The 15,000-nt window shown below is 42.4% G+C and overlaps 1 protein-coding gene across 1 annotated transcript in view; it reads right to left on the minus strand.

Annotated features, from left to right (window-relative positions):
• Positions 1-15,000, minus strand: part of LOC122811247 (cGMP-dependent protein kinase 1-like) — a 4,027,247-nt gene that overhangs the window by 2,247,939 nt on the left and 1,764,308 nt on the right. Inside the window, exon 4 of the mRNA XM_044082966.1 lies at positions 1-62. This exon is cut by the window's left edge and continues 44 nt beyond it. Within this exon, the coding sequence (XP_043938901.1) occupies positions 1-62 (62 nt within the window). The remainder of the gene's footprint in view (positions 63-15,000) is intronic.

A 15,000-nucleotide genomic window follows, 5' to 3' on the forward strand; every position in this document is an offset into this window, starting at 1 on the left:
ACGCATCATGATGGTCTGAAAACAGTGACGATCGATTGCCCACAGCTTGGTATGGGTCAGAGCTAAAACATAACAGATTAAAAAGGGAATAGAGAAAAAATATTATTATGAAAGTAACTGGACTATTAACATAATCAGCTGTTTCATTATGTTTAATGACAAATATGTGGTCTGCTAAAGATAAAATATCCTGCTTATCAGTGACTCTATTGGTAGTAATAACTCATAGAGCATATAAAACTACACAGATGTATCAGTCATAACATAACTGGTAGTATTTAATGGACTTTACCCTTCTGAAGAAAGACAGAACTGAGAACCCTATCTTTCTGAACCGGTGGTTGATTTGGGGGTTGTTAAAATTGCCATAGTTATACAAACGTAAAAAGTGCACAGAACAAAAAGGCTGCAAATGAAATAGAAACAGCAAAAAAGCAAAGTCATAAATACCTTCTATTAAGACTACAACACAAAGCTATTGTGCCTCACAAAAAAAAAAAAGTAAACCAGAATATGAATTTCAGGTTGCTACAGATACCACAGGAAACTACAAATCTTTCTTCAGTTATCTCAAAAAAATATGTTCAACAATGCACTGAATGCATCCACAGTAATATATCCCAATCCCAAGGATATAGCCAATATTTTATAAGACAAATTTAGTGCTAACTTTATATCACTTATCATATTGCTGTACCCACTAACCTGAAATCACCCTGGTACAATTCTTAGAATCCCTGTCAAATGCTAAATATGATGTCTCGATGGGACCAGATAACATACCAGTCTAATCAGTACCATGTATCTGAAAAAGAAGTTATGTACTCACCATAACGTTCCATGTTTGTTGTCCATAATCTCGCCTTCATTCTTGATGGTTGGGTTCAGGAACCAAGCATCGGTTCCGACTCGGCCGCAGGCTAAAGCTCGAGAGCTTTCATTGGCTCGAGGCTACACCCTATCCTAAGATGCCTGGCGACTGTTACCCAGATCTCGTTTGAGAGAAACTAATCACTACACTATGCAACCCAATACAACAACTACAACAGATCCCCTGCCCATAACTCCTAAGGCATGAAGGGAATCAGGAAACTTACAGCAAATTTCAGAAAATTCCTCTTGATCTTCCAGGAAGGGGGAAGGAGGATATGATGCAAGAATGAAGGCGAGATTATGGACAACAAACATGGAACGTTATGGTGAGTACATAACTTCTTTATGTTATGCTGTCTTATCTCACCTTCATTCTTGATGGTTGGGACAGCGACCCCAGCATCTTCTTTCTCGGGTGGCTCAAGAGACAGCATCTTCTTTCTCGGGTGGCTCAAGGGAATAAACTCTTCAGGACAGTGGAACCAAAGGATGCCCTGTTCTGGGAGGCCACATCTACTTTGTAATGAGTGATAAAGGTATGAGGGTTAATGTAGCTGCAGCACAAATTGAATACAAAGGGAGCCTAGCTTGAAAGGCAGTGGAAGTCGACATAGCTCTAGTTGAATGACCTCTAATTTTTTCTGGCAGCTGTTTATTCTAAGAGTTATAAGTAATTGTGTCTGTAAGCCATTTTGATAAGGTGACTTTTGAAACTGAAGTTCCTTTTCTGTTTTCTGAAAATGAAACAAACAGTTGGTCAGATTTCCTAAATTCCTTTGTCCTATGTAAGTAAAAACATAACTGCCTATGGACATCCATTTAGTGAAGCTTGTATTCTGCCTTGTTGCCATGACTGGGGAAAAATACGTGTAGCTCAACAGACTGATTTAAATTGGCCTCAGAACATACATTTGTCTCGAGAGAGACTCTGTCTTTGTGGAAAACCAAATAGGGAGGATGGATGGACAGAGCTTGCAGTTCTGAAACCCTCCTAGCAGAAGTAATGGCTGTTAAAAAGATTGTCTTCCAAGATAAGAGCATTAATGGGCAAGAGGAGGCTGATTTAAATGGAGGGAGAACTAAAGAAGATAACACCAAATTGAGGTCCCAAGGAGGTCTTAAAAGGAATGTACTCCTCAGAAAGGCTTTGCATAATCTGTGGGACATTATATTGGATCCCAAAACTCCTACGTGGTAGTTTGATATGGCAGCTAGTTGTACTCGTACTGTGGCAGCTGCTGCACCCCGATTAAAGATTTCTGTTAACAATTCCAGGATTGCAGACATAGGAGTTGTAAAGGGGTCTATATGGTTTTTGTCAGCCCAACAAGAAAATCTCTTCCATTTGCTTGCATAAAGTTTTCTAGTTGTATTCTTGTGCGACAAAACCAGAATATGTTGGGGTAGTTTTGGAACCCTGGCTAAGATGGGAAGTGGAGTAACCAAGCTGTCAGCTTGAGGCTTTGAAGAGAGGGGTGGAAGATCCTGTACTGGGCCCAGGATCCAACACTCCTCCTGAAGATGGGGCCATAGAAAGGGGAACCATATCTGACGAGGCCAGTAAGGAGCAATGAGAATTAACCTGCGACTCAATGATTTGGCTTTCTGGAGGACTTTGGGTATTAATAGAAATGGGGGGAAAGTGTACATTAGTCCCGGGAGCCAAACGTGAATAAGTGCATCCCTTGGTGACTCTCCCAGAGGGGGAAATTAGGGCAAAGTAGCTGCTGCATTTGGAGTTGATGGATGTGGCAAAGAAGTCGCAGCAAGACTGGTCCCACTTGCGAAAAATTTGGTTCACAATTTCCTGTTTCAGGGACCACTCATAAGGTATAAGAATTGCACTGCTTAATCTGTCTACTGTCACGTTGGATTTCCTCGGGATGTGCGTTGCAGTCAGAAAACACTGAGAAGAAATTGCCCATTGCCATACTCTCTGAGCGTCTCGGCAGAGGGGGTAGGATCTGGTTCCACCTTGTTTGTTGATGTACCACACCACGGATATATTGTCTGTTTGTATCACAATCGTACCTATTGGAAGAGAGCTCTGGAATGCTTGCAATGCCAGAAGCACCACCCTCATCTCTAGGACACTGATGTGCAAGTGGTATTCATGTTCTTTCCAAGTAACTTGAATAGTCTGTCTCAGATATTGCCCCCACCCACCCACCCTATCTGGGAAGCGTCCATGGTCACTGTAGCTACAAGGTTGGAGGAGAACAAATGGTCTGCCTATTGTTACCTGCGTGGACTGAAGCTACCATTGTAGGTCCCTCTTGCAGGTGTTCGTAATGAGAATCTTGTGTGACATGGGTAACTCCTGCATGGACCACTGAGCAAAGAGTAGCCACTGTAATATTCTCATGTATAGACATGCCCATGGGACTAATGTTATTGCAACTGCCATTGAACCCAGAACCTGGAGAACAAATTTTGCCTGCACTTTTTCCTTCATGAGCAATACTGACACCTGATGGCATAACGTTTGAATTCTTTTGTGAGGCAGTTTTGCAACCATGTCTTTTGTGTTTAAGTCTGCCCCTATAAAGGTAATATGCTGTGATGGCAACATGGCAGATTTTTCGAAATTTATGGTAAAGCCTAGCTCTGAGCAGAGGTGAATGGTGGTGTCTCTTGCCCTGGTTAGTAGATTCTTGGTGGTGGTGGTCAGGAGCCAGTCATCTAAGTATGGAAACACCCAGAAACCTAGACTCCTCATATGAGTCATAACTACTGCCATGCATTTAGTAAACATTCTGGGGGCTGTAGTGAGAACCAAAGGACAGCGCTCTGAATTGGTAATGACTAGCTCCCAGCCAGAAGTGTAAATATCTCCTGGATCGCCTGGCCATCTTTATATGGTAGTATGCATCCAGAAGATCTATGGAGCACATCCAATTGTCTTGTCCCAGAAAAGGGAGTATAGGCTGCAGTGTCACTATCCGGAACATCTCTTTCTTTACATACTTGTTCAGTTTGCTGAGATCCAAGACTGGCCTCAAGTCCCCAGTCTTCTTTGGAACTAAAAAGAACCTTGAGTAAATTCCGGATGCAATTTGGTCTGCGGTGACTTCTTGGATGGCTCTTTTTTCTAGCAACCTTTGGATTTCTAGAGTTGCTTGATCCCTTTGATCGGGTGGAATGCCTGGCACTGACCTTGTTGGAGAGGGTGGAGAAGAGAAGGGTATGATGTATCCCCTGGATATAATCGACTGTACCCAGTTGTCTTGAGTGATGCTGAGCCAGGCCTTTGGATACAATGATAATTCCACCCCCCCTGACCTGCCTCCAGAGGTAGACAGGCAGACCTCCTTTCAGGAGTGCTGGAAGGGCCTACCAGAGAACGTCTCTCTGTCGCCCTGATTCTGCAGACCTCCTCTGCCGTGAGGGCGGTGTCTTCCATTATTTCCCCTCTGCCCTGGGGGAAAATTCACCACGTGCGTCTGAATTTCCAGAGACACATTTTTCCACCCTTCTGACCTCTGGGATAAGGCCTGGTAGGGATGGAGAAACATACTCCCACGGCAGATATAGTTTTGCCATCTTGTTCGCACCTGGTAATAGTCTCTTTCACTTTTGGCCCGAACAAAGACAAGCCATCAAAAAGGGCGTCAATAAAGGAAGACCTAAAGGGTTCAGCAAACTCAGACACGCATCCAGGAATGTCTCCTCAGAGCTATTCCGGTGCCTGCTGCCCTGCTTGCTCCATCAGCTGCATAAGAAATGAGGCGCATGGAGGAGTTTGTTATAGAGTTTAAGGTAGCAAGCTGAGAGTTTACCTTGTAAGGTACTCCCCCCTGCTGTAGCACCTTGGAGGGTATCTCCTAGCTCCTTGAGGAGATCCCTCTGAAGTAGAGTAAAATGGGATAAATAATTCAGCGACCTAAGGGTAAAGGCCATTGAAGAGAACATACACTTCCCTATATGTCCATTGTTCGAGACTCCTTATTCGATGGATGGACAGATGAAAACGTTTTGGCTAATTCCTTTTTGGTGGCCTACGCCACCACCATAGCATCTAGTGGGACACCTTTAGTTAGAAATTGTTTGTCCTCTGGGGCTATAATAAATTTGTTGAGCATTCTCAGAACTGATTCCACCGACTCTGGAGAGCCCCATGCCTTTCGACTGACTATACCCAGGAGATGGTCGAAAGATGGAGACACCCAAGAGGTGGAGGGTCGAGAAATAAATGCCTCCAGATATACCGACTCATCTTCAGAAGAGGAGAGGGTCTTCCAGCCATCTCTCAGTTTAAGGATCACTAAGATGTCTGAAAAGGAGGCATCCTCAGAGGGTGACTGTGGGGACCCTTCTGAATCCTCTAAATCAGTATCCGATGTGAAAGACTCAGGGAAGTCAATGTGTTTCCTCTTACAAGTTCTCTTCAGAGGGATGCTCCAGGGAGGCTTCAGAAGAGAGGGTCTCACCCACTGGGGCATCCCAGGGCATTGGTTCTCTTAGCTGGGGCTGGAGGGATGGTGTAGAGGTTGACACTGGCCCTTTTAGGAAAGAGCAGCTGGAGCAAAGGGTGGAGCAGTCTCTGAGGAAAGCACACTCATCACATCAAAGGAACCACGATCTTGGGCCAAGAGAGCATCTGGCTCCGAGGAACTGGGAGACCTCCCCTGCACCAAGGAGGATGGTTCAGAGGCTGATGTGGGTGCCGAACTCACCTGCGCCGAAGATCCGAGTGGGAGAGTCGAGTCCGACAAAAGTCCAATTTGACCCCCCCCCCAAGAACAGATGATGGAGTCTTGGCCCCCAGGTCCCTCGATGGACGACATCATCAATGAGAACAAAGCGGAAGTTGGCTCTGAAACTCCGGGGATGGATTTCGGGTCTGATAGTTCCACCTCCAGGCACTCTGGCTCAGAACTTGTCTGAGTTAGAGGAGGAACAGAACCATAAAGCAGCTACTGAAGTTGGCTCCATGACCATCTGGGCTGGGCTCGTGAGAATTTTTGCTAGGGCCAGTGTACGAAGCAACCTTCTAACCACCTGCTCTACATCATAAACCAAAAGGCTCCTGGATGACTGAGAGGAATAAATGAAGGATGTTTGGCTACCCATCATCAATTGCAATAAAGGAGACTGCAGCACCGAATGAACCAGATCCAAGGAAGGTGACCAGCTCTTTTTCTGTCTCCAAGACCATTCCGAAACTCCAGGTGGAACCGTTGGAGAATTTGCCTTTTCGGAACTGACAGGCTTCGAATCCGAAGAATCGGGGGCTCGGAAGCTGGAGCCAAAAAAGTTTTCGATGGCTTTGCTAAAGGTTTGGAGGTCTGAGTCCCTTCAACAGCCAATTCAGAAGGCCCTTTTAACAAACCCCTGCCTATCAACTTGTTCCTCCGTTCCTGCAGGACCCCTCAAATTAAAACCATGGCAAATAGAACAAGAATCCTGCAGATGGACGGTGCCCAAGCAATACATACTAGTGTGTCCATCTGCGAGCAACATTTTTATGTGCAGGAATCACACTTCTTAAAACTGGAATGTTTGGTCACTTTAGACATCCAGTTAGGTCACAATAAGCAAAACCGTCACAACCAGTAATGAAGTCACAAAAAATAGTAAATTTGTCACCACAAGCCTAAGAACATACAAAAGGATCAGCAAGACTACAAAAAAACATCTATACTAGAAAGAAAACCAAGGTTTTTTTTTTTGGAGAAGGAAATTAGAAAGAAAAGGGGTTAGAGGAGAGTCTCTAATTTAAACGACGTACTTCTCTAACCTGAGGAGACGCCTCTAACTTAAAATGGCGAAACCTGGATTTCAGAACAGGGAAAGGGGAACCCTCTAACTAAAATGGGCTAAGCTAGGGAAAAAAGGAAAAAGGAATTCTCTAACAAATGGATTCACTGAAAGAAGCAGCCGATAGATAGAAGGCCTAACAAAACCACGGCCCACACAAAATCAGCAACAAACAGCAAAAAAAAACTAACTAAGGCAAGGAAGCATTCAAAGATGCAGCTATCTAAAGAAATTAATCCTACCACTTTAACTACTGAAAAAAACACACAAAAGGTTAAAGAAAAAATTCACTTAGCCTGAGCCAGCAAAAAGGCAATCCTGAAGCTGCAACCGGCAAACTCTGGGAAATAGTCGCTAGGCATCTTTGGATAGGGTGTAGCCTCGAGCCAGTGAAAGCTCTCGAGCTTTAGTATGTGGCCGAGTTGGAACAGATGCTCAGTTCCAAACCCAACCATCATGAATGAAGGTGAGATAGGACAAAATAACATCATCTATTTAAACTGTTCATCAGCCTTTCCACAGATTTGCTCTCTGATGCCTGGAGAACAGCCACTGAAAATCCATTCTCAATGGTGGCCTCTCTACAGACCTAAGTAATTATACTCCCATCAGCCTCACCAGTCTCATTTGCAAGGCCATGGAATGAGTCATAGCAAAACTCTTTTATGTAGTCACGGTAAAATAGATGTGCTTCTTTACAGACTGCTGATGGGTGGACTCCATAAAGAACAGTACGAATATTTCAAAGTGGACACAGTTCACACACCACACAAGGCATATAGTAACACCAGTGTCTCACCTACCACGCACATAAGGAGTAAAAACCAAATATCCTTGTCACTGGAGACTCAGTGGTGAGACATATGGATGTCCCACTCACCAGGTTGAAGAAGGAGAAAGTCACAGTCAGCTGCCTGTCCGGTGCCAGAATTCATCAGATCACGCATCCACACAGGTCTCTCAGCAACAAGTACCATTATGATTCTGTCATAGTTTATGTTGGAGTCAACTACTTGAGACATACCTCACTGGACTACATGAAGAGAGACATGATTGAGCTCTCTTTGTATGTGTCTCAGGCAGTTATGTCTCTAGCCTTGAGCAAGATACTACTCTCACCTAGAATGATGCCACACTATCAAAAATTCCACAACATGGATAGTGCATTGATTTAAAGGTTTTGTTTCCACAACCTCAAGGTGATTTTGTAACCCCCATTTTTTTCTTTTTTACACGACTATCAAAAAAGGACTGATTCCAATAATTGCCTTAGTTTTTGGTGTCATTCAAAGGGGATCCACTTCCTCTCAGCCTGGGAAGCCATGGTTGACAAACCTCACTGCTTTGCTACAGACTGTTTGCACCTGGCTCCTCTAGGCTTTCAGCTGCTAGCAAAGGCTATTGCCTCACCCATAGTGCCATTTTTAAGCAAGGTCTCGAAAATAAACTTCCCAACATGAAAATTACCAATTATAACAAAATAAGGGTCATGCTGCTAAATGCTAGCACATTAAACCAAAAAACACATAGCCTAGAAATGCTTCTATCACTGGAAAATGTAGATTTCTGTGCAGTCCCAGAAACCTAGTTCAAGGCCTCAGGGAGTACCCTGACCTTGCAAGGCCACAATGCCTTCCACACCTTCACACTTCAAAATGAAAGTCTGAGAACCAAAGCAGGCGGTGTTTCTATCTATATTAGAGAAATTCACCTCCCATCTAGTTAAACTGGAGAACTCCATGGAGTTACTCCAAGTTCAGGTTGCAGTGTGTAAGACCCCCATTCAAATCATAGCCAGTTACAGATCCCCCTGCATGGGTCATGATTCATATGAAGCCTACTTGGCCAAACTTGAGACAACCCAAATATTACTGACCACTCTGGTTATGAAGGATTTCAATTATCCCACCATAAACTGGGAAACCGATGCTATGCCTAACTCACTAGTGCAAAAGTTCTTTGACTTTTTTTTTTTTTTTTTTTAACACAAATGTCCCGGAATAAATTGTTCATACCCCAACAAGAGTAACAAACAGTAGATCTGGTCCTCACTAACATGTCAAATAGATGCACTGCCACAACTGTTGGGCCCTCATTAGTCAAATCTGACCACAAATCAGTCACCTTCATTTGTCACAACACCAGAACTCACAACAGGTGAAATCAGACTAAAAAAAACGCACCAAGACTAACTATACTCTCCTAGGTGAGGGTATCCATCCCCAGCTGGAAGTTGTAATTACACCAAAGCATAAACTAAATACCTGTACAATCATTTGCATAAATGTCAGCTGTACCAGAAAGAATCAAAGCCAGAGCCCCAAGTAAAAACAAGTCACCATGGTGGATATTCAGCATCAACAAACTTTATAACAAACACAAAATGTTGCTGTCCACGAAAACAGAGACGAGGCCCCAGCAATGGAAAAGCACCCTCCTCAGCCACAACAGGGAAAGAAGACAAATTGTCAAATCATCTAATGGCTTCTTTGAGAAAAAGTTAGCAAGGACAGCCAAGGATAACCATAAGGCCTTTTACAGCTATGTACATAGCCTAAAAGGCAGGACCCAAGCATGTGCAGAACTAGTGATCAACGGTATCACACAGAGAGAGAGAGTAAACCTGCTAGTGGATAGGTTTGGGGAAATGTATCCCCTATCCCCTCCAAATACCCCCCCCCCCACCCTACATATCTGAAGAACAGGTCATCAAAAGCCTTGCCCCAAGGCAAAAAAAAAAAAAAACAGCCTTTATGGGACTAGACTGCATCCCATGCTGTCTTCTAAATAGGCTAAAACGTGAACTAGCAACACCATTAAGTACACTTTTCAATCTTAGCCTAACTACAGGCTTTGTTCCTGTAGAATGGAGAACAGCAACAATTATTTCCCTCCACAAAGGTGGCCTAGCAACAGACCTGGGGAATTATAGACCCGTAAGCCTGACCAGCCTCATGTGTAAGGTCATGGAACGCATCATTATGGACCTCATAAATAAAGACATAGGCAAATGCCAAACCCTGGATCTGACCCAATTCGGCTTCATCAAGGGCAGACTCTGCCTGTTAAATGTGGTGGATTTCTTCCATAATGTGACCGAGCCACTGACAAGGGTAAATCTGTGCACACTGCACACCTCGACTTGGCAAAGGCTTTTGACACAATCCCACACTCATGCATTACCGATAAACTTGGCAAACTGAATGTAAACGCCTTCATTGTAAGATGGGTTGCCAACTGGCTCACAGACTGGACACACACTATCGAAGTGGGTGATTCCATATCAACCAACAGACCTGTTACCAGCAGGGTGCCACAGGGGTCAGTGCTGAGCCCCCTACTCTTTAGTATATACTTCTCAGAAGTTCAGGTCAAAACTAAGGGGTTGTGGCAGATCAAGTTTGCAGACACCTGCAAACTGGGTCTAATTGTCAGCACATTCGAAGAGTGTCCTACACAGAAAGACGACTGGTGTCTTAGTCACGGTCTCAAAATGTATGCATAGAAATATATCACGGTCTCAAAATGAATGCATAGAAATACATCATTCTCTTTGGCACAAACAATGTCACTTCACACTATCAAATCAGCAACAATACCCTAAGTACACGAAGTGATAAGAGACCTGAGATCATAAGTTGGTTGAAACCTTAACTTCGACCACCATGTGTCTACTGTAGTAAGGAAGGCTTTTTATGCAGCACACTTGATTAGTAAAGGCATCATCTCTAGAGCAAAAGAAGTTATAATCCATCTATACTCGGCACTAATCTGGCTCATAATTGAGTTTAATGCCCCATTCGGCATGTACCATACAAAGCACCTGCAGCAATTGGAGAGACCTCAGAGGTTTCTAACAAAGAAGATCAAGAGACTCCAGTACATGCCTTACATGGACCAACTAATGTCCCTGTCACTATACTCACTACCATACAGACTTCTTTGGAGATACTTATGCCTGGCTTACTGAGCAATCTGCGACCCAAACCTAATGAATTTGCTGCACATCCGTAAATCAAACTGGACTAGAGCTACCCATTCCAGGGACCTAAATATGGCCTGTGACTTGAATAGGATATGCTGGAGGGACAGATATGTCTCACAGCTACTGCTGTGTCTTTGGAATAGGCTGCTAATCAGTGTTAAGCAGAGCACCTCTATGGCACTGTTCAAAAGGAACCTGAATGAGTGGATGGGGCACCGTAAATCCTTACCCTGTATAACACCACAACCCTCCTGGTCATGGGAAGTCATTAATAACTACAGTCCTGGGTATTGACTAGAGTATCTATGGTACTACACTAGGATGAAACGGCCAGGCTTGAAATGACCCCTGGGTCAATAACCTAGTAACCTCCTATCATTGATGTGGCAAAGTTTTGAGTTTGTCCTCTACCTTGGAAGTCCACCACACAACTGATTACCTTTTTCACAACCATGAAAAGCACTATACAATACTGCCTGCAGCTGAGTTTGTTTATAGAAACAAATCTCTATTTTCTGTACAAGTATAAACTCTTGGAGTATTACTGTCCAGTTTTATTGATCTTCAGCTGCTACTGTGCTTGTGTACATGTTCTTGTGCAAACCCATGACCTCCCTAATTTTCATACCAAAATTCAATATAGTAGTACTGGGAATGACACCCACCCTCCCACAGATCATGAATTAAGTTGAGGGACACCCTCACCCTGTGATAATAAAATAGCTATAATTGTAAAAGGATTTTTGGAGAGTTCCTCTTTGCTTTTAAAGAGCAACTGTTGCAGGCATGTGTCCACTTCCACTTTAATTGCACTGTGAATATTCTAAGCATAGTTTGTGCAAAGAGTTGAAACTTGCCACCAGACCATGTGTTTGCAGATGCCAGGGTGTAGTCTAACTAGTCTTCCTCCACAGTATTTTTAAAAATAAGTCTGACATGTCATTAACCAATCTCTTTCCATTTGTATTACACAGGAAAATACCACCATGCTAAGTGTTTCTAACAGCATTTGCCACCATTTTTATCAGAACAGATATCAAGGCCAGAGCTTCATAGCACTTATTAGCACAGTCTACCACTACTAAAATATTTCTCTTACTTGTAATACCCTGGTGTAGCAAGGTCTAGTAAATCCAGAGACCCTCTGAAATGGTCCCTCCATAATGGATAAAGGAACCAAAGCAACCTTAACTTTGTCTCCCGTCTTACAAATCTTTTGACACTGCTCATATGTACTTCAGTATCATCTCATATCTTTTGTAACATTAGGCTATTAAAAAAAGTTGCATAAGCCTAATTTTTGCATGTTTTACGTCCAAATAGCCTGAATAAGTAATACAATGGCATATGAACAGAAGTACCTTATAGTAGGCCTTTGGGACCCAGAGCTATTGTCTCACTTCTCCCCCAACAATCTTTTAAGAATCCATTTTCTGTATAGTCATTGTCCCATTTAGGTTTGTTTTGCTGTTGAAAATCCTCCTTGGTTACCCCCCCCCCACTTCTGTAAGGTTGGATCAGAGTGCCTGTCTGAACAATCTATGTTATCATCTTCAGCTGCAGTTCCTAAAGAAAACATTTTATGACAGCTGTGTCTCAGATTTAGACTTACAGCTGCCATCTCTTCTGAATTCAAGTATCTTTTTGACAGCTGTGGCTCACACTCAGGTTTCTTACCAGTACACTGCTCTCTCTAAAGCTGCCAAATCACCAGCCTCTGTTAAAGGTCTGAGCATTGGACGGGTCTCCCCCATTACCTTTCCCATGACTGAGCTGACAGCATGTAAGTGCATGTACACAAGTTATAATGTCATCAAAATATATTTTTTTAACATAACATCTGTCAGAATACTATCAGAAATTACTTCCTTGTCATTCTGCTTTCCTTGCCACTGCGAGTGAACCTTGGCCAATGGTACCTGAAATGGTCCCTTACATGGGTCTAAACTTGGGCAGACTACCTGGGAAAGCAATGCTTCTTTAATATCTGCAGAATTGATAACTCTTAAGTCTGAGAGATTTCTCTCTCTCTTTTAACAACGGTTTTACTATTTGCCACGATGAGATATGGGCCATTGTAAAAAATCTGGAGCAGTAACAGTTTTATGACAACCTACCAATCCAGTTGTGTTACCTCTGTTGCTTCCTTACATAAAACATTCGATCCCCATCATGTCACTGTGGACATCTGGACTGTGCATGCCCTTATTCCCAACTGTTTACACTGGGAACATCCAACTGTGGGCCACTTGTGTTTATTGGAATCAGTGATGTCCCACTTACATATGGAACCTGATGTAAAAATTTAGACGGAGCTGCTCAACTAGGCTCTGTTATACTAAAGTGTAGTAGTAGGTAACCAACTTCTTGTGGAGTTACCCCTTCTTGCCACTTCTTCAGATGAATTACACTCCTGATCTGTTAAATAGATTCTCATGTCCACATGCAAGGTATGGAGTATGTCTTCCCTTACTGTAAGGTCTCCCCACATTTCAAAGGGTTCCACTAGTTTATTACTTTTCATTTAATCAACATGCAATTAACCAAAGCCAAATCATCTATAACCTTTGAATTTACTAGTCAAAACATCAACACTTCCAAGATTCTAAAAACAAAAACATTGTTATTGTAGGGGATAAGCCTTCAACATGGGACCAAGGTCTCCACAAACTATATTTATTTGGATCTACTTCATTATATCGACTTATCATAACGCTGACTTTCATAAAACCAAGACTACAGTGTTGAATCTTTAAAATCACAAACTCCCAGATTACCATATTTTCTAACTGTGAAGGTTACCACTTGGCCACCAACAATAAAATTACAAACATAAGCAAATTAACCCCCCCCCCCAAACTAAATATACCAAGTCCAAGATCGCACTACAGTGGCGAAAAGGGAAAAGATCACCATGGAGGCCAAGTGGTAACTTTCCCAGTGAGAAAATATGATGCTCCCGGAGTTTGTGCTTTTAAAGATTCAACATTGCGGTCTCGCTATTATGAAAGTCAATGTCATACTAAGTCGACATAATGAAGGGGATCCATTTATTTATATCTACAAACAAACCCAGATTCCAGAACCTCAGAGAAGAGGGAGAAAATGAAGAGCATGAACATGCAACAATCTTCTTACCCTTCTCTGAATCTAGCCACAATGAAAACGTCAGAATTCTTTTAGGTTGGCCGTTCTTGGCATCGAGCAACTATCCTGTCATAAAAAGAAGGTCTCCCTTTTAAATGTTGAAACTTACACCCACACTCACATATGAAGGCATTTATTTCTGTAATGAAGTCACTTGCAATGTCTTCGGCTTTTCTCGTCTTCTCCATTTTTTTTAATAACTTTCAGAAGGAAGTTTGAAACAATTCATATAAACAGCTTTTAACTTTTAAATAGTGTCAAGAAATTTACGTAAATCATGCACAAGTATTCCTGAAAGGAGAGGCACTAAAACCCTCTCCATCTGCTTCTGGTTAATTTGGTGCCGAGTGTACACACACCCAAATACATAAATAAAACCATCAAAGTCATCCCACCCTCTGTGCAGAGGGAACAATTTAGAACTGACCTTAGCACTCGGGGTGGGTTTTCTCCCTCAATACTCACATGCATCTGGCAGAAAGCAATCTGTTTTCTTTCATATAGGCACTGCTTTCCTTCTTTTTATTCTGTATTCCTCTCCTGCACTTCAAGATCTTTTATTCTCTCAGCAACATTAAGGCGTCTTATTTCCTGATCCATTTGCAATTTGTATCAGTTAAAGCTGCATTATGGGGTCATCTGGGGACAGGCTGAGTTACTTTACTGAATTTTACTTATTATGCTTGTGACTTGCCATGTTTATAGTGGTCTGCATTGTGACATATTTAACACAGTTGTAACCTTATGTTTTCAGCTTTGCATGTATGTCTATTTTATACATGCGTAGCTTTCTTCCTGTGCCTCTGCTGAAAACAGGTTGCTGTGCCCATTTGGGCTTTCCAGGTAACCAAAAATAATCGATCAATAAATAAAATTAAACAAAATAAAATATGTTCTGCTCTCAAAGCTTCTACTAGGCTGTCTCCATGTTCAGTGGACTGAATGTTGGCTATATCCAAAGTGGATATCATCTAATCCTTTGTTATTTTGGCATTTTTTTTTTCTTTTAGTGCACATTTTCCCAACTGTCACACTGACATTTTCTTATACTTTACAGATGATATTTTTTCTCATTTCCCGAAAACACTAACAAAGAAAAGGAATAAAATAAAAGATAGACAAGGTACAATGCTATATATTTACCTCAGGGCTGCAAGAGTGAACACACTTTCTGGTGATAAAAACAGATCTGAATACTATACAAGTTCAATTCCTCAAATCTGTAACATTGCAAG

The sequence above is a fragment of the Protopterus annectens genome, chromosome 9.part0, assembly GCF_019279795.1.
Source record: "Protopterus annectens isolate FY-2018-M chromosome 9.part0, PAN1.0, whole genome shotgun sequence".
NCBI classification, from domain to species: Eukaryota; Metazoa; Chordata; order Ceratodontiformes; family Protopteridae; genus Protopterus; species Protopterus annectens.